Source organism: Macaca mulatta, chromosome 15, assembly GCF_049350105.2.
Source record: "Macaca mulatta isolate MMU2019108-1 chromosome 15, T2T-MMU8v2.0, whole genome shotgun sequence".
NCBI classification, from domain to species: Eukaryota; Metazoa; Chordata; class Mammalia; order Primates; family Cercopithecidae; genus Macaca; species Macaca mulatta.
In genome coordinates this window covers 65,029,670-65,053,977 of record NC_133420.1, presented here as the reverse complement: position 1 = coordinate 65,053,977, position 24,308 = coordinate 65,029,670, and the positions used below count along the sequence as shown (strand labels likewise).

General features: G+C 53.5%; 5 protein-coding genes across 44 annotated transcripts in view; 3 read left to right on the top strand and 2 right to left on the bottom strand.

The window, feature by feature from the left end:
* Positions 1-683: 683 nt before the first annotated feature.
* Positions 684-5,604, top strand: GALT (galactose-1-phosphate uridylyltransferase). 6 transcript variants are annotated; one of them, XM_077965937.1, is made up of 11 exons: positions 684-794; positions 1,091-1,260; positions 1,494-1,569; positions 1,659-1,707; positions 1,833-1,962; positions 2,116-2,172; positions 2,335-2,457; positions 2,765-2,897; positions 3,001-3,084; positions 3,410-3,564; positions 5,429-5,604. In XM_077965937.1, the coding sequence occupies exons 1-11, from the start codon at positions 713-715 to the stop codon at positions 5,474-5,476; spliced, it is 1,107 nt and encodes a 368-aa protein (XP_077822063.1). In that variant the 5' UTR covers positions 684-712; the 3' UTR covers positions 5,477-5,604. The 6 variants fall into 6 exon arrangements, with proteins under 6 accessions (XP_077822063.1, XP_028690927.1, XP_014973013.1 ...); XM_028835094.2 differs by lacking the exon at positions 5,429-5,604 and adding an exon at positions 4,381-4,602; XM_015117527.3 differs by lacking the exon at positions 5,429-5,604 and adding an exon at positions 4,381-4,602 and having other exon boundaries at positions 684-872.
* On the top strand, positions 5,143-15,912 carry IL11RA (interleukin 11 receptor subunit alpha). Of its 27 annotated transcripts, none has more exons than XM_077965901.1 (13): positions 5,145-5,232; positions 9,225-9,324; positions 9,612-9,672; positions 10,749-10,918; positions 11,045-11,159; positions 11,313-11,345; positions 11,431-11,597; positions 12,543-12,706; positions 13,787-13,928; positions 14,302-14,421; positions 14,532-14,628; positions 14,882-14,964; positions 15,503-15,912. In XM_077965901.1, exons 2-13 carry the CDS (start codon positions 9,225-9,227, stop codon positions 15,517-15,519), a joined length of 1,269 nt encoding a protein of 422 aa, XP_077822027.1. In that variant the 5' UTR covers positions 5,145-5,232; the 3' UTR covers positions 15,520-15,912. The 27 variants fall into 27 exon arrangements, with proteins under 27 accessions (XP_077822012.1, XP_077822027.1, XP_077822025.1 ...); XM_077965899.1 differs by having other exon boundaries at positions 12,543-12,718; XM_077965903.1 differs by lacking the exon at positions 5,145-5,232 and adding an exon at positions 5,429-5,604.
* On the bottom strand, positions 15,910-18,769 carry CCL27 (C-C motif chemokine ligand 27). Of its 2 annotated transcripts, XM_077964973.1 has the most exons (4): positions 17,501-18,769; positions 16,561-16,848; positions 16,280-16,412; positions 15,910-16,093 (listed from the first exon to the last, which is right to left on the bottom strand). In XM_077964973.1, the coding sequence occupies exons 2-4, from the start codon at positions 16,628-16,630 to the stop codon at positions 15,958-15,960; spliced, it is 339 nt and encodes a 112-aa protein (XP_077821099.1). In that variant the 5' UTR covers positions 16,631-16,848; positions 17,501-18,769; the 3' UTR covers positions 15,910-15,957.
* Positions 18,770-18,788: 19 nt separating this feature from the next.
* LOC699778 (uncharacterized) lies at positions 18,789-20,048 on the bottom strand. The gene is made up of 4 exons (XM_077965955.1): positions 19,981-20,048; positions 19,616-19,683; positions 19,321-19,380; positions 18,789-19,197 (listed from the first exon to the last, which is right to left on the bottom strand). The coding sequence occupies exons 2-4, from the start codon at positions 19,660-19,662 to the stop codon at positions 19,041-19,043; spliced, it is 264 nt and encodes an 87-aa protein (XP_077822081.1). The 5' UTR covers positions 19,663-19,683; positions 19,981-20,048; the 3' UTR covers positions 18,789-19,040.
* The window catches only part of PHF24 (PHD finger protein 24), a 293,212-nt gene continuing 288,513 nt past the window's right edge, over positions 19,610-24,308 (top strand). For 7 of the 8 annotated variants that reach the window (XR_013404750.1, XM_028835086.2, XM_015117516.3 and 4 more), the window contains exon 1: positions 19,610-19,770. The gene's annotated coding sequence lies outside the window, so the exon portion shown is untranslated. Of the gene's footprint in view, positions 19,771-23,071; positions 23,380-24,308 lie in introns of all 8 variants that reach the window. The other variant, XM_077965917.1, reaches the window with a different exon arrangement.

The window sequence follows — 24,308 nt, the reverse complement described above, 5'->3', positions numbered from 1 at the left end:
AGCCACCGAGCTCGGCCATTTGTAGATTTTTTATAGCTCTTTTACCCCTCCCACTTCTTGTGCTGTCTTGGTGTGTGTAGGAGAGAGAGAGAGGAAGAAGCAGAGCAAGGGTGAGAGAAAGAAAGGCAATATGGTTACTCAGCCCTTTTTCCGAAATCTGTTTTTGCTTTTAGGGATAGGATATGGATATAGTACTCCACACAGCCCCACCAAGTTTGCCTCTCCTCCACTACAGCCACTGAGCAGGTGACTGAGGCACTGTTGATCCAGGGTCATATCCTTACTCGCCCTAGAATGTAAGCTCAGGCAGGGCAGAGGCCATGCCTGACTTGCGCAGCCCAATGCTTCACACAGCCTAGGTGTCTAGCACATGGTAGATGCTCGGTAAATATTTGCTGAATGAAAGATCAAATGAATGATTGCAGCAAGCGTCTTGTAGGCGTCCTGGAGCCCAAGGATTCTGCAGTAGGCAGCTTTCACAGAGGTTCTTCCAGTGCAGTGGCTCCAGCTCTGGGTGGAGTGGGATCATCAATGTCGGCCCCCAGGGTTCACAGCTGTTCTGAACCCCGCCCCCAGGTGGCAGGGCAGCCGTCAGTCACGTGCTGGCGGCTGGCCAATCATCGGGGGCGGCGCGGGGAGGGGCGGTGTAGACGGAGAAAGTGAAGGGTGAGGCACTTCCCTGTAGATTTTCCAGCGGATCCCCGGTGGCCTCATGTCGCGCAGCGGAACGGATCCTGAGCAGCGCCAGCAGGCGTCAGAGGCGGACGCCGCAGCAGCAACCTTCCGGGCAAGCGGTAACTGCACCGCGGCAGGGACTCCCTGGGGCGCGGAGCCGAGCCCTCCCCTTTAGGAAGCTCTCGCCCCCACCTAAGGTTGGAACGCTCATCCCGAGCCAGACCGACAAGGCATACAGTCGCCTGTGTACGAGCTGCAGGCCAATTGGCGTTGGGAAGGTCCAATCCTGGGCCTCTAGCTCCTGAGCGGGACGGGGCGGAGAGGACGCTTCCGAGCTTGGGCCTGCTGGTGGGTGAGACCCAGGAGAGAGGGAGCTAGAGAGCTCTGAGGACTGATCTTAACTGTCTGCCCCTAGACCATCAGCATATACGCTACAACCCGCTGCAGGATGAGTGGGTGCTGGTGTCAGCTCACCGCATGAAGCGGCCCTGGCAGGGTCAAGTGGAGCCCCAGCTTCTGAAGACAGTGCCCCGCCATGACCCCCTCAACCCTCTGTGTCCCGGGGCCACCCGAGCCAATGGAGAGGTAAGCCTGTAGAGCCCTGCATCTGCAGGCTGGGCCACAGGGAGTAGTTCCCTCTTAGAGCTGTCCTCCACCCACAGGGGTAGTGAACCTCCTTCTGGGTCATATCCCACCAAGCTTTTTGGTCCCCTAGAGTGGGCCTTGCCTACTCACTTGTAGCCTGTCCAGTCTTTGAAGCCCATCAGGTAACTGGTGGTATGGGGCAGTGAGTGCTTCTAGCCCATCCTTGTCAGTAGGTGAATCCCCACTACGATAGCACCTTCCTGTTTGACAACGACTTCCCAGCTCTGCAGCCTGATGCCCCCAGTCCAGGTAACCTGGCTCCAACTGCTGTTGGGGAGGAGGGTGGCTAGACCTCTTGAGGGACTTCTGCTGCAGAGAGTCATACTCCTTTACCTCAGGACCCAGTGATCATCCCCTTTTCCAAGCAAAGGCTGCACGAGGAGTCTGGTAACTATGGATTTCCCCTTACAACTTTCAAACCAGGGTTGGAGACTCAGCATTGGGGCTGGGCCCTGCCCATAGCAGAGCCAAGCCCTACCTCTCAGTTATCTTTACCCCCCCCCACCACCCAGTAAGGTCATGTGCTTCCACCCCTGGTCGGATGTAACGCTGCCACTCATGTCGGTCCCTGAGATCCGGGCTGTTGTTGATGCATGGGCCTCAGTCACAGAGGAGCTGGGTGCCCAGTACCCTTGGGTGCAGGTTTGTGAGGTCGCCCCTTCCCCTGGATGGGCAGGGAGGGGGTGATGAAGCTTTGGTTCTGGGGAGTAACATTTCTGTTTCCACAGGATGTGGTCAGGAGGGAGCTGACTTGGTGTCTTTTGGGTAACAAAGCTCCCTATCCCTATCTGACAGATCTTTGAAAACAAAGGTGCCATGATGGGCTGTTCCAACCCCCATCCCCACTGCCAGGTAAGGGTGTCAGGGGCTCCAGTGGGTTTCTTGGCTGAGTCTGAGCCAGCACTGTGGACACAGGAACTGGATTAATGGATAAGACAAAGGAAATATGCCAGTGATGTGGAGGCTTGGAAGTAAAGGACCTGTCTGTTCTTCTCTGCTTTTGCCCCTTGACAGGTGTGGGCCAGCAGTTTCCTGCCAGATATTGCCCAGCGTGAGGAGCGATCTCAGCAGACCTATAAGAGTCAGCACGGAGAGCCCCTGCTAATGGAGTATAGCCGCCAGGAGCTACTCAGGAAGGTGGGAGAGAGCCAAGCCCTGTGTTCCCAAGGAGTCCCTAACTTTCTTACCCCACGAGAGGGGTGTGTAAAGGAGAAAGCTAGAGGGGAACTAGTAGAGAGAGAGACTTGCTAGGAGGCCTTAGCAATAATCCAGTAATCTAAATGAAAGATGATGGTGATTTAGACTCGGGTGGTTAGTGGTGGAGGTGGTGAGAAGGCATCAGATTCTGGGCACATTCTTTTCTTCTGCTTCCCCTGCCTATTTGCTGACCCCACCCCAGCTCTTATGTCATCTTGATGACTTCCTATCCATTCTGCCTGCCTAGGAACGTCTGGTCCTAACCAGTGAGCACTGGTTAGTACTGGTCCCCTTCTGGGCAACATGGCCCTACCAGACACTGCTGCTGCCCCGTCGGCATGTGCAGCGGCTACCTGAGCTGACCCCTGCTGAGCGTGATGGTCAGTCTCCCAAGTAGGATCCTGGGGCTAGGCACTGGATGGGGGTTGCTCCCAGTAGGGTCAGCATCTGGACCCCAGGCTGAGAGTCAGGCTCTGATTCCAGATCTAGCCTCCATCATGAAGAAGCTCTTGACCAAGTACGACAACCTCTTTGAGACGTCCTTTCCCTACTCCATGGGCTGGCATGGTGAGGCTTTTCAAGTACCTATATCTAGCCCCAACACTATTTCTGGGCCTGGGGCCCAGCCCAGTGAACTGCAACCCCAAAGGAGCAAGCCTTGAAACAGTTGCTGGGGGATGTGGCAAGAGCAGAGATGCTGGGACTGAGGGTGGAGCAGCAAACTTGGTGAAAATATGTCTCCAATATGCTTTCTAATCTCCTGCCAGCTATTCTCAGGCAGGGATCCTGGGAGATGTAGTTTTCAGACACCTGGCTGGGTTTGGGGGTAGGGGCTAAGCTGGATAACTGAAAAAGGGCTCTCTCTCCCCATTATCTCTCTTCTTTCTGTCAGGGGCTCCCACAGGATCCGAGGCCGGGGCCAACTGGGACCACTGGCAGCTGCACGCTCATTACTACCCTCCGCTCCTGCGCTCTGCCACTGTCCGGAAATTCATGGTTGGCTACGAAATGCTTGCTCAGGCTCAGAGGGACCTCACCCCTGAGCAGGTCAGGACTCAGAGCAGTCTGGCTTCTCCAGACTCTCACATGCAGTATGTGCAGGCACCTGATACTTCTGTTGCCCTTGTGCTCCAATCATTGCACAAGGCAGAAAACAGCTCTGGCAGGGAAGGCACTGCCAAAGTTAGGAGCCCTAGGGCCTGGAAGGAGAGTATGGTCCTCAGATCTCCTTTCTCTCCTGCTTCCTCCAGGGATCCCAACAGTCATGACCCTGATAGTTCCCATAACCACCTGGGCATTCCTTGGGACTCAGGAGCTGCTCAACTCTTTCATCCCCTGGAGGCTCCAGCAGTCCTTATCACCAGCCTCACAATTCCACAGGCCCACCCCCAGTGGGCCTGTGGCATTCATATTTCATATTCATATTTCAAACCACAATATCCAGCAAAGTATCTTCTGAGCACCCAGAACTCCATACCATTGGCCAGGTGTGGTGGCTCACGCCTTAATCCCAGCACTTTGGGAGGTCAAGATGGGAGGATTGCTTGAGCCCAGAAGTTCAAGACTAGCCTGGGAAACATAGGAAGACCTTGTCTCTACAAAAAAAAATTTAAAAAGTTAGCCAGGTGTGGTGGCATATACCTGTGGTCCCAGATACTTGGGAGGCTGAGATAGGATCACTTGGGCCCAGGAGTTTGAGGCTGCAGTGAGCTATGATCATGGCATGATGGCATTCCAGCCTGGATAACAGAGCGAGACCTTGTCTCAAAAAAAAGAAAAAGAAAAAGAAGAAAAGAAGTCCATACCACCATTCTTGGCAGCCCAGCCCTTATCCTCCTTAATTGCTCCCTGTCCCTTTTCCAGGCTGCGGAGAGACTAAGGGCACTTCCTGATGTTCATTACAGCCTGGGGCAGAAGGACAGGGAGACAGCAACCATCGCCTGACCATGCCGACCACAGGGCCTTGAGTCCTTTTTTTTTTTTTTTTTCCAACAGTCTTGCTGAATTAAGCAGAAAGGGCCTTGAATCCTGGCCTGGAATTTGGGCAGATATAGCATTAATAAAACTGTGCATCTCAAACTTTAATCACATACTCTAGTATCAGAGGAGTGTGAACCTCAGAGATACAGGGTTAAAAGCTAAAGGCATAGCTCTGGCTACAACTTTTCTTTGTTTACAAATGTGTAAAATCTTGATGCAAAAATTCCACCCAAATTTCTGAACAAAATTAATATTCAGTATTACATCTAGCCTATAGATTCTCTTACTCTTGGTGTAATGACAGTATCCCAGTTTAGGAAACTGTTTTAAAATCTTGTCTCTTGGTTGTGGCTGAGGCTTTGGGAAGGCCAGAGCCCCCTTTGCCACCACACCTAGGGTGTCAGCTCCAAGCCTGGGCCTGAGGGTTTGACGGGGAGCGGGTGAGCTAGATCCTGATCCCAGTGGTCAGTGGCCAGATCCTGGGCTGCCGGCCAGAACCCTGGCTTTGTGAGTGGCTGCAGCTTGGCTCTGCTCCAGCCCACAGTGGCTAAAGGGGCGGGTAGAGAGCATGTAGGGAGCGTGTACGTGGCTTTGTGTCCTTGGCTCCTCCAGACTCTCACATGTGCGGGCACCATATACTTCTGCTGCCCTTGTGCCCCAATCATTGCACAAACAGAAACAGCTCTGACAGGGAAGGGACTGCTAGAGTCAGGAACCCCAGGGCCTGGAAGGAAGGTATGGCTCTCAGAGTGACCTGGGGTCTATTCTGTCCCCTCTGGACCTGTTTCCCTGGCAATGCTGTGGGAACAACAGTCTATGCAACACAGCAGACCTGATGCCACCTGGGGTCCTCCAAATTTTAAGGTGAAGGCAGGGATTGTGAATGATGCAGGGATGGCCAGAATGGTTTTTGCCTTCATTCTTTTCCCAGGGGAACCAAGCCTGTGGGTGGGGAAATCACACTAAGGCTGGACAGTGACTGAATCCTGCCCAGGAGAACCTTGGCTGCCTGCCTTCCAGACCAGGGTCTTTCTTCCCTGAGATCCTGAAGGGGAAGTACCTGGAACTTGGGCGTGTTGCTCCGGTCTGGAAGATCTGATAGACACAGTATGCACACATTTCCCTCGAGCTTCCCGTGACTGGGGAGTAGATGAGAGCCCTGGGTGGGTGGCTGGTTTCTTGAGGTATACATATACCCGACACACCTTACATCTCTGATTTGGCTGCATTTTGGAATCATCTGGGAAGTTTTAAACAATACTGATGTCTAGGTCCAACCTCCAGAGATTATGATTTAATTGGTATGGGGTGGGGTTTTGCAGTTTTCAAACCACAATATCCAGCAAACTTTGAGAACCACTGCCCTACACAGCCCTCCTTCTTCCTTATCTGGAGTCAGGGGCACCTTCAGCTTCTCCAATCACCTGGCCAGTGGCTCTTGTTTCCAGTCCTGCTGTTCCAGGGTGGATAGGCCTTCAGGCGGAGACCCAGGAATCCAGCTCCAGACTCTGTCCCCGGCAGCCTCTTCAGTCCGGGACGGGACAGGAAGTGTCCGGCGGAGGTGGGGGTGGAGGTGATTGGCAGTTGGAGTCTCCAATGGGCCAGGAGCCCCCCTATTTCACTCCTCTCCTTCCATTGGCGTCTGGGCGGAGCCGCCCCCACTGCGGGGGCCCAGGGCGGGAGGGAGTAGAGGCCGGGGCAGAGGGCGAGGGCAGAGGGCGCTGGCGGCAGCGGCCGCGGAAGGTGAGGCCTGGTGTAGACGCCAAAGTCTTGTCACGAGTGGGCGGGGCAGGGTGATGTATGATCTGAAAGGCCGAGAGTGACTGACGACTGTCAGTGTGTGTGTGCCTGTGAGTCTGTGTCTGTGTGACAGTATCATTGTGTGCGATTCTGAGTGTCACTTGGTGCAGCTGTCAGCTAATGTGACTGCGTGTGTCAGTGTGCATGGAGCTGGGGCTGCATGTGGCTGTGCAAGTGTGGGATTATGTGTGTATCTGTCAATGCACATTTTTGGTGGGACTGGGTTGTGTGTTTTTGTGAGAGGGACTGTGACCACATTAGGGAATGTGTTTTGGGAAGGTCTCTGTGGGGTTTGAGACCATGTCTGCCAGCATGAGAGTGGGTGGCTGGCTTTGTGTGTGCCAATGTGTGACTTCAGCAGTAGCAGAGCAAAAGTGAGGTTTGTGACTATGTGTGTGTGCTGGGTCCTAACTTAAACCGTGTGGGAGTACAGCTGTATTCATGTATTGGGGGACCTACTTCAAGAGCCCATGGGACTGACCTTTCTCTTAAGTGTCCAGCATGGACGGACACACCCACAACACACGTGGCTTCCCCTCCTTCTTCCTCTGCTCAAGAATCCCCAGCATCAGGTCTACTGCTCCTTACTTTCTGTTTCCCTGCTTGACTCAGTTTCCCTTACATGCCGTTTTCTCTCCCTGTTGCTGTCTTACTAGGGATATCTCTGCGTGTTTCTTCATAGCTTTGTTCCCCTGGTCTCTGTGTGGGTGCATTTCCAGTTTTGCCTGTCCTGTCTCTTTGTTTCTCCCTGTGCCCCTATGCCTGCCTTCCCTGCTGATCTTGATCTCTTTGGCTAGTTGGGGGCCTGTAACAGTGATGAGATGCAGGTCTGCCACTGCTAAGAGCTCCCTGAGAGAGGGGGCTTAGACCATGATGAGGAGTTGCTTTTAGGCGGTGCTGTGAGCCCTGGTAGGGGGCTGTGTATGTGTGTGACTGCGTGAGTTTATGAATATGTGTAAGTGTATCTGAGTCTGAGGCTGTGTGGCTGTGCCTGTGTGACTGTGAGTGACCGCATGTGAGAGTGTGTAAGTCTGAGGGTAACTGTGGGTCTTGTGTATCTGGCACCAAGGGACCAAAGGCATTTCCTGGTGCTGGGGCCCAAAGAGTGGAGGGGGAGGTGAGAAATGGCTGGAACTTCCAGGGGAGGGGGAACTGCACTCTTTGGCCTCTCCTTATATCCCCCAACTTGGGGCCTCCTTTCCCCTGGAAGCACAGCCAGCTGTGCCCTAAGGAAACATTTGGTGAGGAGTGAAAAGAGGAGGAGTTTATATCTGATTTTTCATTTGATTGTGTCCACGTGTGTTCAAAGGCATGCCCTTTTGTTAACTGTGCGTCATGAGTCCATGTGTGAATGTGACTATGTCTGGCTGTGTGAAAACACAGGGCATCTCTCACTGACAGGGACATAAGTATTAGCCACCCTCCTTTCCCTCTTGCTGGCCTTGGCTGTGTCTGTGGCTTCCTTTCCAGACTTGGGGGAGGCCTCTTCCCTTCACAGGGCCTTGGGTGGGAGGGAAGGAGGGAGGAGGCAGAAGCGGGGAGGGGGCCTGGCTAGGGGCGGCGGAGCTCCAGGGCTTAGAGGGGGCGGGGCAGGGAAGGGGAAGGAGGGGATGGCTTTGGGGTCCCAGAACTGAGTGGAGTAGGAGACGGGGGCTGTAGCTGGTGAGAAGTCCTGGAGGCCATGGACACTCTGCCGCTGGGATCACCGAGGTAGGGTGGGGCTAAGCAGGGTAAGTGTGGCTGGGTGGCCAGGGGTGAGCCAACTGGACACACTCAGACAGACACACAGACACATGGAGGCCCTGCTCTGCTCTACTACTCCTGAAGGGTCCGTGCTCTTCCTTTTCTGGTCTTGTACCCAGAACCTTTTCCCTGCCTGCCCCTTCGTTCTCCATCCACTTCACCACTGCCTTCCTCCTTCTGCTCCCCCTCGTCCAGAATCTCTCTCTCCTAGCATCCCCCACCTGCAATATAGACACACTGTTAGCTTTTTGAGTTTCCGCCGACCTCAATCCAGTCTTTCCAACACTTCCCACACTGCCCCATCACCTCCTAGTCCTGATCTCTGAGTATCTCTTGGTGCTGTGGCCCCCATGCCTGTTCCTGCAGGCTCCCAGTTCCTCTCAGCCTCCCATCCCCTTCCCTCCCCTCCCCTTCCCTCCCCTCCCCTCCCCTCCCCGCCACCCTGTCTCCATCTCCATCTGCTGGCTCCTCACCCACCCCCAGCCTCTGGCAGCAGCCAGGGCATCTGGATCTGCTTAACTACACAGCCCCAGCCTGCACCCTAGCCCCATCCAGCTTCACAGACTGGAGACCAACGAAGTGTCAGAGCCAGGCCCAGCTGAGTGGCCCAAGTAGCCAGAGCAAGGAGCCAGGTTCAGGCGAGAAGCCTGGCAGCCAGAGCAGGGGTAGGCCTCAGGGTGAGAGTGCCAGATGGGCTCAGATCCATGATGACAGCCTTCCCCCAGGGTGATAAGGTCTGCCCAGGTTAATCAGCGGTGGTGATAAGCCCTGGACCAGGTGGGGGTAAATACCAGAATTCCCAACAGCTGGACTGGAGGGGTTAATGGGAGTGGCTGAGCTGGTGCCAGTGCTTGGTGCCAGGGGTGGGCGCCAAGGGCGGTGGAGGGGGAGTTGCTGGCACAGTCTGTTGCCTCCGGCTTTTGTTCTGGGCCCTAAGCCCAGGACTGAGATGGAGGGTGTGAGGGGGTGTGTGTGTCCGTGTGTGTGTGTGTGCGCACATGCAAAGCACTGGGTATACGGTGGGAAAGGGGACCTCAGATCAGTTCCTCCAGTGATTTCTAACAGCCTTACCCCACTTGATGCATCAGTTTTTCTCTAGGAAGGCTCAGTTTTGGAGAGGAAGAGCCAGGCTTTAGCCTCCCTTCTCAGGGGTCGGGGATTTCTGACTCTACCTCTCCCCACAGATGAGCAGCGGCTGCTCAGGGCTGAGCAGGGTCCTGGTGGCCGTGGCTACAGCCCTGGTGTCTGCCTCCTCCTCCTGCCCCCAGGCCTGGGGCCCCCCAGGTGAGAAGAACCCTGCTCTACAACCCCCCAACTCTGACTTGTGACTTGCCACCCTCACTGTGGCCCCTTCCCATGCCTAACTTGTGACACCACCGCTGCCCCTGTCATCCAACCTAGGTCCCCTCTCTACCCTGTTCTCTGACCTCTGTCTCCAGATTATAACATGATGCTTTGATCCAGTGAGCCCCCCACCACCCAGGTTTTAACAGTCTGCTTCTTATCTGCCATTCTCACAAAGTGGGGAGGGGGGTAAAGGAAGAGCCTCACCTCAGAAGTGCCCTCCACAGGGGTCCAGTATGGGCAGCCCGGCAGGTCCGTGAAGCTGTGTTGTCCTGGAGTGACTGCTGGGTAAGTGCCCCCAGCCTGTTGGTCTGACACTCATGACCCTTTCTTGACTTTGCCTAGTCCTCATGTCCCACTCCTCCCATCCTTGCCTGCTCTGTCCGTAATCCTCACCTCTCTTATCTGTCCTAACCCTCTAACCATCCTTATTCAACAGAAAATTCAGCTGGTATGTTTTGAGCACCTGCCAAGTGCCAGGTCTATTCTAGGCTCTGGGATACAGCAGTGCTAATGCCAGGCAAGGTGCCTGCCTTCACGGAGCTTACATCTTAGTGGGGAAGACAATAAGCAAAGGAGAATCTTGCCAGATAGTAATACCTGCAGGGCAGAAAAGCCAAAGAGAGGGATGTTGAAGAGGACAACTGAGTGGTTACCTTATTTATTTATTTATTTTTTTGAGACAGTCTCACTCTGTTGCCCAGGCTGGAGTGCAGTGGTGCAATCTGGGCTCACTGCAACCTCTGCCTCCTGGATTCAAGTGATTCTCCTGCCTCAGCCTCCCAAGTAGCTGGGATTGCAGGCACGCACCACCAGGTCCTGCTAATTTTTTTGTATTTTTAGTAGACACGGGATTTCACCATGTTGGTCAGGCTTCGAACTCCTGATTTAAAGTAATCCACCCGCCTCAGCCTTGCAAAGTGCTGGATTACAGGCGTGAGCCACCGCGCCTGGCCTGTGGTTACTTTTTAATTGGTAGTTAGAAAACGTCTCTCTGAGGAGGTGATGTTGAAGCTGATTTCTGAAGGTCAGGAAGGAGGCAGCCGTGCGCACATTAAGGTATAAGTGCTCCTGACAGAGGGAACAGCTAGTGCAAAATGCCCTGAGGTGGGAATGAGCTCAATACTCGCAAGGAATAGAAAGAAGACCAATGTAGCTGGAGTTTTCAGTGGGTGAGGGGGAGACAGAGAGGAGCTGAAGAAGGAAAGGAAGGCAAGGGCTGGCTCACAAGGGGCTTTGAAAGCCAGTAAAAGGAATTTGGGTTCTATTGCAAATGCAGTTAGAAGCCAATGGAGAGCTGTGGCATGGTCTGACTTACGCTTGACATCTTGTCTTTGTCCATTGTCACCTCATCTTACTTCCAGGGACCCAGTGTCCTGGTTTCGGGACGGGGAGCCAAGGCTGCTCCAGGGACCTGACTCTGGGCTAGGGCATGAACTGGTCCTGACCCAGGCAGACAGCACTGATGAGGGCACCTACATCTGCCAGACGCTGGATGGTGCACTTGGGGGCACAGTGACCCTGCAGCTGGGCTGTGAGTTGGGGAGGGTGGCAGTGATGACACAAGAGGATCCTGAGGGAGTATGGGACCTGAATAAGCCCTCTGGGACCAGGAGGACCTGAGGACTGCTCAGTCTCCAGGTGTACCCTCTGCCTCTAGACCCTCCAGCCCGCCCTGTTGTCTCCTGCCAAGCAGCTGACTATGAGAACTTCTCTTGCACTTGGAGTCCCAGCCAGATCAGCGGTTTACCCACCCGCTACCTCACCTCCTACAGGTGTGTGCGTGATCGGGTGTGGATGCCTACACATTTGGGTATGCTGGCACAACATGGGTGTGGGAAGCAGGGAGGTAGGTTCTGAGGAAAGCCTCAGAGAGGGCAAAAGGCCCTCTTTTCCTTCATGACTTCAGACGGCCCCCTCCCCACCAGGAAGAAGACAGTTCTAGGAGCTGATAGCCAGAGGTAGGACATGAGGGAGCATGTGGGGGCTCCAGCTGGGTCCCACAGTAGGCATTTTCAGAGCCCAAGACCATGTCCTCCCTTCTAGGAGGAGTCCATCCACAGGGCCCTGGCCATGCCCACAGGATCCCTTAGGTGCTGCCCGCTGTGTTGTCCACGGGGCTGAGTTCTGGAGCCAGTACCGGATTAATGTGACTGAGGTGAACCCACTGGGCGCCAGCACACGCCTGCTGGATGTGAGCTTGCAGAGCATCTGTGAGTACCCACCCCTAGACCTCCCCCAGACCCCCATCACAGAGACCCCAAATGGACTCAGATCTCTCCACTCCCAGAGATCCCAAACAGTTTCCTCCCAACATAGACGCCATTTCACACACAGAAGGCCCTGTGGAGCCTGAGAAGGCAAAGGGATCAGAGCCCAGGAGGCATGGTTATTTCAGCACACACTCTAGAGGCCGCTACTGCTACCCACACTGCCTGACTGGCTGCCTAGCCGCAGAGCAGGCCCTGCTCTGGGCCCTGTACTGAATGCAGCCATATGTCATGTCCTGCCTTGCTAGCCCCTCCTTCCTTGACCTGTGCATGGGAGTGGGACACTAAAACTCTAGCTGGAATTTGGGCCAATTCATCTTCCTTAGATGAAAATAAGAATTGCTCTTTTATTCACTCAACAAGCATTTCAAAAGCCCACCCACAGATCTCAGGTGGTTTCTTTTTTTCTTTTTCTTCCTTTTTTTGTTGATATAGGGTCTTTGTGCCCAGCCTGGATGAAGTTCAGTGGCGTGATCTTGGCTCACTGCAGCCTCCAACTCCTGGGCTCAAGCTATCCCCTTACCTCAACCTCCCAAGTAGCTGGGATTACAGGCATGTGCCACCATGTCTGGCTAATTTTTAAAATTTTTTGTGGAGACAGGGTTTTGCTATGTTGCCCACACTGGTCTCAAACTCCTGGCATCAAGTGAACCTCTCACCTTGGCCTTCGAAAGTGCTGGGATTACAGGCATGAGCCACCACACCCGGCCTCAGCCCATTTCATAATACAGATGACCGGTCTGAGTCTAATGAATGATCAAGTTTAAGATTTCCCCTCCCCTCTCAGGAGTGTCTGGCTAAGGCTCCTTTAAACACACACTTTGGAAAGTGGTAGGGAAGTGACAGGGACCCATAGCCTACCCTGACTTTGTGTCTTGACGCCCTTAGTGCGCCCTGACCCACCCCAGGGCCTGCGGGTAGAGTCGGTACCAGGTTTCCCCCGACGCCTGCGAGCCAGCTGGACATACCCTGCCTCCTGGCCGCGCCAGCCCCATTTCCTGCTCAAGTTCCGTTTGCAGTACCGTCCGGCACAGCATCCAGCCTGGTCCACGGTGAGGCCTGGAGTGCGTCCCAACCCGCGGCTGTGGGTCCTATCTCTGATTTCATGATCCTGGGTGTTCTGTGTAGCTTCCCAGCGCTGGCAGGTCACTGAAGACCCAACACTTCCCTGTGGGCCAGGCTTTGTACTGGGTGCTGGGTTGCAGTGGTGACTGACAGATGGAGTGTCTGTCCTGTGGGGCTATAACTAAGATGTGAAGCCCATCTGTGGGAAGATAGCAATGGCTTTAAAAAAAAAAATCACTCTTTTTTTTTTTTTTGAGAAGGAGTCTCGCTCTGTCACCCAGGCTGGAGTGCAGTGGCATGATCTCGGCTCACTGCAACCTCCGCTTCCTGGGTTTAAGCAATTCTCCTGCCTCAGCCTCCTGAGTAACTGGGACTACAGGTGCCTGCCACCATGCCTGGCTAATTTTTGTATTTTTAGTAGAGACGGGGTTTCACCATATTGGCCAGGCTGGTCTCAAACTCATGACCTCATGATCCGCCCACCTCGGCCTCCCAAAGTGCTGGGATTACAGGTGTGAGACATGGTGCCCAGCCTAAAAATAACTCTTAGGAAAAGGAGTGCCTTACCTAGAGGCACGTCTCCTACAAACACTCATATCCCCAGCTGAGGATAGCAGTGAATTAGAATCTCAGGAGATGTTAAAGGTTGGCTGGTATCAGGACTGGGGAGCAGCAGCATCAGATAATAACTAATATTTACTTAGTGCTGCCTTCCTGTGGGGTTCCTGGCTACACTTTTTGCATACATTGTTTTGTTTAGGTATATTCACCTCTATTTTACAAATGAAGAAACTGAGTCACAGAGAGGCCCAAAGGGTCATTCAATATGTGGTTCACCAAAGATTTGAACCCAGGCTGCCTGATGCCACAGCCTCTCTAAGTAATCACTACTGCTGTCTTACAAACACTAGGTGTAGACTCAGCCCCACCAGACACCCAACATGAGACCTGGACAGCTCTACTAGGCTTTAGGATGAGACTGGGAGCAAGGGGTGCTCTTTGCAGAAGGTGGCTGGGAAGGCCCTGCACTTACAAGCTGGGTAACAATGAGTCATGTTTACCCCCAGGTGGAGCCAGCTGGACTGGAGGAGATGATCACAGATGCTGTGGCTGGGCTGCCCCATGCCGTACGAGTCAGTGCCCGGGACTTTCTGGATGCTGGCACCTGGAGCACCTGGAGCCCGGAGGCCTGGGGAACTCCGAGCACTGGTGAGAGACAAAGCCAAAGAAAAGGGCAGAGGTCCCACCCCAAAGCATCTATCAGCTGAACCAATTCCAAAAGACAGCCAGGTGACATATGCCCTGCCCATGCAGGCACCGCAGTTACTGTCCCAGACTTCATTCTTGTTTGCCTACAGCCCTGTCTTAGCTTAAGTCCTTCCCCTTGGCCTCCACCCCTGCAGTTACAGGCTCCACTTCTACAAGCTTGGAGCTTGCGATGCTCCCTAGGAACTGGCCATGCCCTATCAGGCTCCTCCTCCTAGGAGGGTTGACTTCCAATCTAGGCCTTGGCCTTGAGCGCAGGACGTGACCCCCATCCCCACCAGTGGATGGACACTTATTGTGTCTTGCCTTCCCTTAGGGACCGTACCAAAGGAGGTACCAGCTTGGGGCCAGCTACACATGCAGCCAGAGGTGGAGCCTCAGGTGGACAGCCCTGCTCCTCCAAGCCCCTCCCTCCAACCACACCCTCGGCTACTTGGTGAGCTTGGGCAGATGGGCAAGAGTTGTAAAGGAGTGAAAACCCCAGAGAAAAGGGGACACCAAGCTTGGTCAGCCTTGCTCTCAGTAACATGTGGCCCTCCCTCTTAGATCACAGGGACTCTGTGGAGCAGGTAGCTGTGCTGGCGTCTTTGGGAATCCTTTCTTTCCTGGGACTGATGGCTGGAGCCCTGGCACTGGGGCTCTGGTAAGTGACTGCCATCGGTCCCTCAGCCTCTGATCCTCACAAATGCTCTGATGTCCATAGACCACATTCATCTCCACCCTTCATGACTGCCCACTGAACCTGTCTGATTCTGGAACTACCTCCCCACACCTCCATCCCCCATGCCCCACTTGATTTTAACTGATTCCTCTCCTGACCCTTTACTAATAAACCCTTTGGAGGAGACTGAGATACCCCACATTGTTGGAGAGACAGCTACCTTTCTATGCCCCAGGCTGAGGATGAGACGGGGCGGGAAGGATGGATCCCCAAAGCCTGGGTTCTTGGCCCCAATGATTCCAGTGGACAGGCGTCCAGGTGAGTAGGACATCCAGGAGATTTGTACTTGGATATGTGTGCCCCTATTTTGAGTGTCCAGATTAAAAGCTGGCTGCCCTAGTCATTTTTAAAATGCTGGGAATCCAAGTTGGGTCTCCTCATTTTAATGATGTCTAGGCTGAGGGCTAGGCCTTTCATTCTTGAGTCCCTGGGCTAAGAAGTGGGTCACTTCCCCTTTTCTCAGGGTACCGAGGAAGGACCCCAGATGGACTCCCCTCCAGGGTATTAGTATTAATACTCCTCCAGGGTATTATACTCAGAGCTGGATATTCATCCTTTTTTTTCCAGGTGTCTTGGATCAGTGCTGGGTCCCCTCCCTCATTCCTAATGTGCCTGGGCCCACAGCTAGGTCCACTCCCTTATCTTCAGCGTGTTGAAGAGCCTCCCTCAGAGCTGGGCTCCTCTACTCATCTTCAGAATGTTAAGCTTAGAACTGAGTCACCTCCTTCATTCTCAGGGTGTCTGGGCCAAGATCCAGTCCTACTGTCTTTCCTGATTTGCCTCCTGCTTCTTTTAGGAGCTCCAAACCTATAGAGGACCCAGGAGGGCTTCGGCAGAGTCCACCTATAATTCTGTCTTGCTGGTGTGGATGGATGGACAGTAGATCCCTATGGTTGGGTCTCAGCTGGAAGTTCTGTTTGGAGCCCATTTCTGTGAGACCCTGTATTTCAAATTTGCCAGCTGAAAGGTGCCTGTACCTCTGATTTCACCCCAGAGTTGGAGTTCTGCTCGAGGAATGTGTGTAATGTGTACATCTGTGTCCATGTGTGACCATGTGTCTGTGAGGCAGGGAACATATATTCTCTGCATGCATGTATGTAGGTGCCTGGGGAGTGTGTGTGGGTCCTTGGCTCTTGGCCTTTCCCCTTGCAGGGGTTGCGCAGTTGTGAATAAAGAGAATAAGGAAGTTCTTGGAGATTGTACTTAGAGATTATTGTCCAATGCTGCTTTATTATTTGGCTATTGGGGGCTTCAGCCCATTTTCCTTAGCATCCTAAAATTCAGGTTGGGCAGAGTCCCGTGGAGCTTTCTCTCTTGGTGCTCAAACCACTGTGACAGGCTGGGGTTCTGGGGGTGGATGCAGATGCTGCGTTGAGCCAGGTGAAGCCTGGGTAGAGAAAGGTACAAAGCTATGGCCATAGCTTGGGGATGAGATTAGGGTCCAGGGGTTAGGAGCAAGGACCAGATGAAAACCTGAGTTGGCATCAGAATTAGCAGTTAGGGCTGGGGTTGGGATCAGCATTAGGGGTTGGGACTGAGGTCAGAGTCAGGGGTATCAGGGGTGGGAGCTCACACGAAAGCCTGGAGATGACAGTCCCCATCAGCCTCCTGCAGTTCCACCCGGATGACCTTCCTCAGTAGCTTGTCTGAGAGTGGCTTTCGGTAGAGCTGAGTACAGCAGGCAGTGCTGGGTGGCAGTAGGAATGCTAGAGGGCAACAGGGCCATGTGTTCAGAGGGATCCTGACCAAGAACCTCTCTGCCAGACAGCTGGAGGTTAGGTTGGATTTCCTGGTTCTTTTCAACTTCATCCCATTCACCCAGACCCCCAGCTTTCTATACCCCCAAGTACTCACCTGCTGTAGGGTCTGGGCTCAGGAGCAATGACAGGAGCAGGAGACTGCAGAAGGTTGAGGGCCCCTTCATGTTTACTCAGCCTAGACTCTTCCTTCTCTCTCTCTCCTCCTCCCCTACCTTTTATCTGGGTGCCTTTTACCTGGGGCACTAGGTGAGTCAGAGGTGGTTGGAGATGTATTGTGTATCCTGTGACGTTCCTGGGCCCTAATTCTTGGTCTGTTGCCACAGATTCCTTCCTCATCTAGGACAGCCATTTCCCATGTGTTCCTAAGCTCTGGGCAGTGAAGCTGAGGGAAGGATTAGTGTGTGATGTAGGGACTGATAGAACAGTGAGTAAGGGCAGTCAAGCATCCACAGCAACCTCTAATGATAGACATTCACACTCAAATATGCATAGCCACACATTCGAAGTCACTCCTCAATCACTCGATCAACCTCACAAAGTCATACTCGTGATCAGACAACCATAGACAAAATTATATAGCCCCAGTTATACTCAAAGTCCCAATCCCACCCAGTTGTGTTTTCACAGTCATCCAATCACAAGCAAATTCACACTAGCACACACAGATTCTGATAGGGGAGTTCTGGGTGGGGTGGGAGCAGAGGGCAGGCGAGCACCAGCTTGCCTTCATCTTCTCCTCCCCACTTCCTGGCCTGACCTGACTGTCTTATCAGGAGAAACTGATGGGAATGCGTTCCTAGAGCAGGCTCTTCTGGCTGAGGATGGGTCTTGGCTGAGGCCAGCCACATTCAGAGAAGCTGGGGGAAGGCCCTTTTTGGTAATATTGAGGGTGCTTTGGAGATGCTGAGGTGTGGCAGCTTTCCCCAGGATGATGAGACAAGGAGGAAAGGTGGGGTAGATAAGGAGGGAAGATAAAAGCTCTTTGGTGCTAGGTTACTGTTGTCAAAACAGGTAAAAGGCCCAATGAATCTTACCTTCCTGTTTTTGTCTAGTCCTGTTCCAGGAATGCCAACCTCTTGCCAGCAGGGGCCTAGGGTCTCCAGATCCAGTCCCTGACTTGTTGAAGACATCAGACTCAAGTACTCAATTACATCTTTGTTCTACTCAAATTCCAGCCCTTTCCTGGGCCTGGAGGAACATCCCCCCTCCCTACCCAGATTCAGTCACACCCTTATGTCCAACTCCTATACCCCCCTGCATCCCACCCTCCAGCTATAGCCACTTCTCTCCTAATCCCATACCCAGCTGTTCTTTACCCCCTTCCTCAATGTAAAGCTCCTATTCATCTTTATCCAGTCCTTTCCAGGAAGCTGGGAACTGCCTAGGGTGGGGGTATGCTGCCAAGTTCAGTGCCCCTGGCTCCTTGAAGAATTTCCCACTCCTGGTCCAGGGATCTCAATCTGCAAGTCCTGCTCTATATTTGAAACATAAACTAAGTCATAAAGCAGTAATCCAGCCCTTATCTTGTTGCAGTCATCTGTTGTAGGGTCAGCCACTCTCTATGGAGTAGGCTTTCTCTTGGGATAGGGCTTAGGCCTTTCTCTTGCACTCCGAGGCTTGGGTGTAGCCACTGAGGAAATCCCAAGGAAATCTCCCAGGTTCCTCGGTCTTATCAAAGACCTTCTCCATCAGTTGGCTGTGCGATACATACTTTCTGGTCTTTCCTGGACTTGTTGGTCCAGAGGCCTTCGGAAGGCAGAAAGCAAATGCTTCTGGGTGTGCACCCACCTCTCCCCTTTAAGACCAAGTCTTCTCCCTAGCCAAAATCTGCAGTAGCAGGGGTAGCTGCAGGCTGAAAGCTTTGGCCCCAGCCAGAAACTGGGCTGTCTCTTTCTTTAACTTAATCTTGTGGTGCCCTTTCTGGTGCTGGGTCCAGTCCCTAACTGAAGGTAGGCCCACATAGCAGCCTCTGATTCTCATCACTTGAGTTAGTGGGTCCCAGACTGATTGGGTGACAGAAGGGGGCGGCAGAGAGCAGTGGCCCTTGGACTCTCCTAGGGAGGGAGCAAGAACTGCTAGGTAGGCTGATGCCAAGGATCTCTAAACTTGGGATCAGACTGGAGGAGCCAAAAGTTGGGGTATGAACTGTAGGAAAGGTCACCAACCCAAGTCCCTCCTCTGTGGCAGGCAGCTTCTAGGAATCTCCCCCTCTTCTCATTTACAGCCTGCATCCTACACCTCTGTTTAAAATGTTTTGAGATACACTCCCAGCAGAGAAGATTCTTCAGACAGTTGGCAAAGTCCTGGCTCGGAGGAAGGGAGTAACAGGCAGGATTATTTAGTTCTCTTCATATAGGCTATTCACAGTATGGGTTTTTGGGGCATGGGGTTGGGGGAGACAGTCATTGATAGTAACAGGAGGCCTGACACTGATGAGGGGCTTTGACGTGGAAGGGCACCCTTTTAGGGAGGGACGCCCTGTCAGTACGGAACAGAGCCAGTGTGGGGAGGGGCGCTCGGCTCGAATGGCGACAGCGGCGGCAGAGTCAGGAGGTCAGTACGGTGGGCTTCGGTTTAAATCTTTAATGCACTGGCTGGCTGGGCAGCGGCGGTGGGGCTGCGGCGGGGGAGGCTACGACCCGAGCGCTGGGGAGCAGGGCCCAGGCCGCTGGACAGACAGCTCATCAGGCCTCGCAGAGGCTCCAGCTTCTGCTCCCCGGGGTGCGCCGAGCTGTGGGGCGACCCGACACTGGCATGAGGCGGGGCGGGAGCTACCGGAATCCCCCCGATGGGTCCTCAGAGACTGAGTCTCGTCCATGCCCGGGGCTGGCCCGCGGTATCGCAGCCCCCTCACCTCCGCTCCCTCCGCCACATGCGCAGCCAGGGGAAAAAGTAGAAACAGCCCCAGTAGATCCTGCAGAGAGAGGGCAGAGGCGGGCGGGGCGGGGCGGGGCGGAGCTGACCCCACAGACTCCGCCCCACGGCGCCTCGCCCTCGAGGAAGGCTCCGCCCCGCCCCTAAAATCGGCACCCTTCGCAGCCCACGCCCCTCGGAGGCTCGCCCCGCCCACCCCTCGCCCCCGCAGAACTCCACCCTCCCCCACCCCGGAGCCGCCTGGTTCCTCCTCCGCAGAACCCGCCTCCACTCACTCCTCCTCCGCCTCCAGCGCCACTTCGTATCTCCTCATTCCCGACATGTCCTGGGCTCCGAACGTCTCCTGGGGAGCGGCATGATTCAATCAGGGATTCCCTAGCCCCAGGTCCCCTTCTCCGTCATGCTCAGGACGAGGCTGCCCAGTTCTCAGGTAATCTGAGGCCGATGCCCCCAGGAAGCCTCAGTTGCCACCACGGGACAGGGTGGGCTTGGAGATTTGGGAGGCACTGGAAGTTAAGGGGTGAGGAGGCCGGTCATCTCCGGGGCCTGGGGCATTTAGGGGGCCAGGGCGAGAGGTTTGGCGGTCATGGGGCTGGGAGATTTGGGGCCCTGGGTGAGGATTTTCAGGGGCTGGGGTCACCTGGAGGGGGGGCTGAGAGGGGTCAGCGCAGCCTAAACTCCCGCCCTCCCTGGCTCCACCCCGGAAACGGACCGTTACCATTACGTCACAGGGATGCCGTCGCGCACTAGATTTGCCTGTCCCCCGGAAGGGGTGGGGTCTGCATGTCTTCCAGAGGAGGCGAAGTCGAAACGTCATCTTAGGGGGTGAGGCCAGGGGCGGAGTTGGTTGTTTAAGATGCGGGCAAAGGACCCTCTTTTACAGGTGTGGAGTCAGGTTTTGGAGCTACACCTTGGGAGGCCGAGGCTTCTGCACCAGGCAGCAAGAAAAGTTTTCCCAATCCCCACGTCTCCTCTACCCGTCCCTGACTTCTGCCCTGCCAAGTGCCTCTCTTGCCTGCCGAGAGAGGTCTTGTATGACCCTGGGCTGAGGAGGAATAGGTCCTCAGAGAGAGTCCAGTCTAGAAAAGGCCAGGCTACGGAAATACCTGGTTGAGTGGCCTCAGCTAAGCCACTGAATGTCCAGAGGGTCATTGCCCTTCCTCTCTGGCCTGAGACCTATCTTCCTGTGATATGTTTTTTTCCCTACAGTCAATCAACAGATATTTGCTGAATGACCATCTGTGTGTCAGGCACTGTGCTGGGCATGAGAATGTAGTAGTAAAGAAGACAGGTGACCGGGCGCGGTGGCTCACGCCTTTAATCCCAGCACTTTGGGAGGCCGAAGTGGGTGGATCACAAGGTCAGGAGTTCAAGACCTGCCTGCCAAGATGGTGAAACCCTGTTTCTACTAAAAATACAAAAATTAGCTGGGCGTGGTGGCAGGCATCTGTAATCCCAGCTACTTGGGAGGCTGAGGCAGAGAATTGCTTGAACCTGGGAGGTGGAGGTTGCAGTGAGTTGAGAGCATGCCACTGCATTCCAGCGTGGGCCACAGAGCGAGACTCTGTCTCAAAAAAAACCAAAAAAATGGCCGGGCGCGGTGGCTCCAGCCTGTAATCCCAGCACTTTGGGAGGCCGAGGCGGGCGGATCACAAGGTCAGGAGATCGAGACCACAGTGAAACCCCGTCTCTACTAAAAATACAAAAAATTAGCCGGGCGCGGTGGCGGGCGCCTGTAGTCCTAGCTACTCAGGAGGCTGAGGCAGGAGAATGGCGTGAACCCGGGAGGCAGAGCTTGCAGTGAGCCGAGATCGCGCCACTGCACTCCAGCCTGGACAACAGCGTGAGACTCCGTCTCAAAAAAAAAAAAAAAACAAAACCAAAAAAACAAAAAAACCCCACAAACAACAAACAAGACAGGCACCACCTCTGCCCTCTGAGAGGTAGGGGTAGAGCTGGGAGGATCAAAAGAGAATAGTCAGATTCTTACAATAAATGGGGCAGACTGGCGGGAAGAAGTAGAAGGTGCCGAGAAAGGGCAATTAACCCAGTGTGGGAGGTTGGAAATAGCTGCCCCAGACCTCTAACATCCCAGCCAAGGCCTGATACTGAGCCATAGTTGGTTTGAGTAAGGGGAAAGACAGTCTTGGGGCTAGGCCGACTGTATAGGAGGGAGTGACCAGAAATAAGTGGGGTGAAAGTTTCCTCTGGTTGAAATGTGAGGAATGGATACCTGTCTTCTCTCACCCATCTCGCCCTCTTTCTCCCTCTCATACTTGACTTCCCTTACCTGAGCCACATACAGATAGCAAGACAGACAGATTCATAGGTGCTAGGTGGTTTTATTGGAAGCACTGCAGTCTGGGAGTTGTGAATCTGTGCTTTTCACAACGTTCACCCTTTCACTCACATTCACACTCACGTTCACTCCAGGCCTGGCTGGGTCAGGTCTGGTGCCGAGGAACTAGAGGCCTGGTCTTCTCTTCTGGTCCTTTGTTTCCCAGGCCAGGGCTCTCTCTGGCACTCCCATGGCCTAACTGCTGTGGCTCTTGCTCTGGGAAAGGAAGGAGAGAAAGGGCCATGGGCTGTAATCTTAGATGGGGCTCAGAGGGGGCAGACAGGACTGGGGAGGGCCAGACTTGCCTTGGCAGAGGTCTTCTGCAGTCTCCAGATGGTACAATACATCCAGGGCTGGTCTGGAGGTTGCCTCTCAGTGTGGTGAATTTGGAGTCAGAGAGAATGGAGCCATAGAACTCATCTTCCTGAAAGGCCCTGGTGTGAGGGGCAGATGCTGGGGACCACATCTGGGAACCTGTTTTAGGGGATTCCTTGTGGGAGGGATTGGGCAAGGAGAAGTGAAGGAAGTAAGATGGTGAATGGAGACCTGGATGATGGAGGAAGTGATTGGGAGGGGAGGAGACTGGACATTCTCCACCCCAACTCATAGGACAAAGTGCCCTGCAGCCATCCCTGAAGAGGAGGTAGCAGAAGGCACCAAAAATGTCCCCAGGAATTGGGTGTTGATTTGGTAAGAGGCAGAGTCCTCAGAATTGTTGGTATCACCCAGAGCTAGGGAGTGAGTATTAGCTTTAGGGCTTAAGATGGGAAGGCCATAGCCCTGACTGGAACTTGGGATATCTGTGTCCAGAGCTTTAGTGTTGCTCTCTATTCCACCCACATGCACTGTTCTCTTCTTCCTCTGGGAAGAGCAGGCTAGAGAGACAGAGCCTATAAAGAGAAGAGCAGCCAGATGGCTCCAGGACCCATCCAGGCACTGATACATACAGGAACAGCTGGGGTACAGGCACATCTATATCACACAGGTGCACACAAAGGCATACCCACACCACACAGGCACACACATAGACTGCAAAGGAATACACACAATGCACAGGTATACCCATGTCACACAGGATGTACAGTCATCACAAGGGCACATCCATTTGGCATATGTACAGTCTCAGGTTCATACTTGGACCTGGATGTTGACGTTGTGAAAGGAGAATGAATCTCAGGACCCCCAAATCATTAAGCCAAGGGGAAAGTCAAGCTAGGAATTGTGTCAGGCAAACCTGCCTCTCATTTTATTCCTAAGAGAGATAACTACAAAGATAAAAAAAAAACTACTTACCTCCCTCACAATTGGTCCACAGGGAAATTCCTTGTGGGCCTCAAGATCTTTACCTTAAGACGGTTGTGTTGAATTTCACCCTGACAATGTAAACTGATAGCTTATCTTCACAGGTGCAGTACAATGGCCAGATCGCAAAGTCATCCCTCTGCTCACCTGAGACAAATGCATATCTAATTGCTTCTTCTGCCCTATTGTTTATGCAAAAATGCAGATTCACTGAGCCAGACTAAGGCATCAGTGTGACTATTCCTTTACTCCCCACTCCATGTAAATTGTGTAGTCAGTGAAAGATTGATCAAAGACCCAAAAGAATGCAGCCTTTTGTCTCTTATCTACCTATGACCTGGAAGCCACCACTTCGAGTTGTCCCGCCTTTCCAGACTGAACCAGTGTAACATCTTACAGGTATTGATTGATGTCTCATGTCTCCGCAAAATGTATAAAATCAAGCTGTGCCTCGACCACCTTTAGCACGTGTTGTCAGAACCTCCTGAGGCTGTGTCATCTCATGAGTGTGTGCTCAACCTTGGCAAAATAAACTGTCTAAATTGATTGAGACCTGTCTCAGATACTTTTGGGTTCACAACATGAACTCAGCTTCCTTTACAGACCCCGTGAGACCTGCGTGTTGATCCCTGCTATGCCCCTCACCTTACCGTTTAACCCCTGCCCCATTTTACTCACTCCTGGCAAGAAAACCAGTATGCCGAGAAGAGGAGTGGTGCCACACAGGAGGCCATGGAGGATGAGCAGAGATGGACAATTGAGTAGAGTCCCTGAGAGCAGCAAGAGGCCTGCTTGTGTGGAGTCTGTGTGACTGTGTGAGGTTGGATGGGAAGAGCAAGCAGGAGAGGGATCATGATCATGAGGGCAAGGGAGTCCTTGGAAGACTGAGGGTCAGTGAGTGTGTGTGGATCTGCAGGGGGCTGTGGCTGTCTCCTGTTTATGGCCCCCTAAAACTTTCATTTTCTACGTTCAGAAACTTCCTCCCCTTCTGGTGTGTAATAAAGAATTTGACTGGCCTTTGTCCCTGGCTCCTGAGAGGGAGACTAAACCTGTGGAATTTCCCAAGTAATAGTGTCTTTGTTACTCATGAGCCCTTTGGAACTCACCTGGGTTTATGCTAAGAGATGAGATGACTCAGGTTAGAGGTTGGTCACCATAAAGACCAACCATGTGATTAGAGGGTTGGGCTTTGGGCCAGGCTGACCTCTGGGGTGGAAGTGGGCGCTGGAGATTGAATTCAGGTATGTGGCCAGTAATTCAGTTATGCTGTTGTAAGAAAATCTCAATAAAAACTCCGGACACCAAAACTCATAAAACTTTCTGGTTGG

Coding starts and splice junctions, on each gene's coding strand:
- CCL27 (XM_077964973.1), bottom strand. CDS start 16,630: ATGAAGGGGCCCTCAACCTTCTGCAGTCTCCTGCTCCTGTCATTGCTC. Junction 16,413..16,560: donor GAGCCCAGACCCTACAGCAG/GTGAGTACTTGG, acceptor GTTGCCCTCTAG/CATTCCTACTGCCACCCAGC. Junction 16,094..16,279: donor TGTCATCTCCAGGCTTTCGT/GTGAGCTCCCAC, acceptor TTCTCTACCCAG/GCTTCACCTGGCTCAACGCA.
- GALT (XM_028835094.2), top strand. CDS start 713: ATGTCGCGCAGCGGAACGGATCCTGAGCAGCGCCAGCAGGCGTCAGAG. Junction 2,173..2,334: donor ACCCCCATCCCCACTGCCAG/GTAAGGGTGTCA, acceptor GCCCCTTGACAG/GTGTGGGCCAGCAGTTTCCT. Junction 3,565..4,380: donor GGGACCTCACCCCTGAGCAG/GTCAGGACTCAG, acceptor TCCCTTTTCCAG/GCTGCGGAGAGACTAAGGGC.
- LOC699778 (XM_077965955.1), bottom strand. CDS start 19,662: ATGTCGGGAATGAGGAGATACGAAGTGGCGCTGGAGGCGGAGGAGGA. Junction 19,381..19,615: donor GCGCTGGAGGCGGAGGAGGA/GTGAGTGGAGGC, acceptor CTCTCTCTGCAG/GATCTACTGGGGCTGTTTCT. Junction 19,198..19,320: donor ATGTGGCGGAGGGAGCGGAG/GTGAGGGGGCTG, acceptor GTCGCCCCACAG/CTCGGCGCACCCCGGGGAGC.
- IL11RA (XM_077965886.1), top strand. CDS start 9,225: ATGAGCAGCGGCTGCTCAGGGCTGAGCAGGGTCCTGGTGGCCGTGGCT. Junction 9,673..10,748: donor TGTCCTGGAGTGACTGCTGG/GTAAGTGCCCCC, acceptor TCTTACTTCCAG/GGACCCAGTGTCCTGGTTTC. Junction 12,719..13,786: donor GGTCCACGGTGAGGCCTGGA/GTGCGTCCCAAC, acceptor GTTTACCCCCAG/GTGGAGCCAGCTGGACTGGA.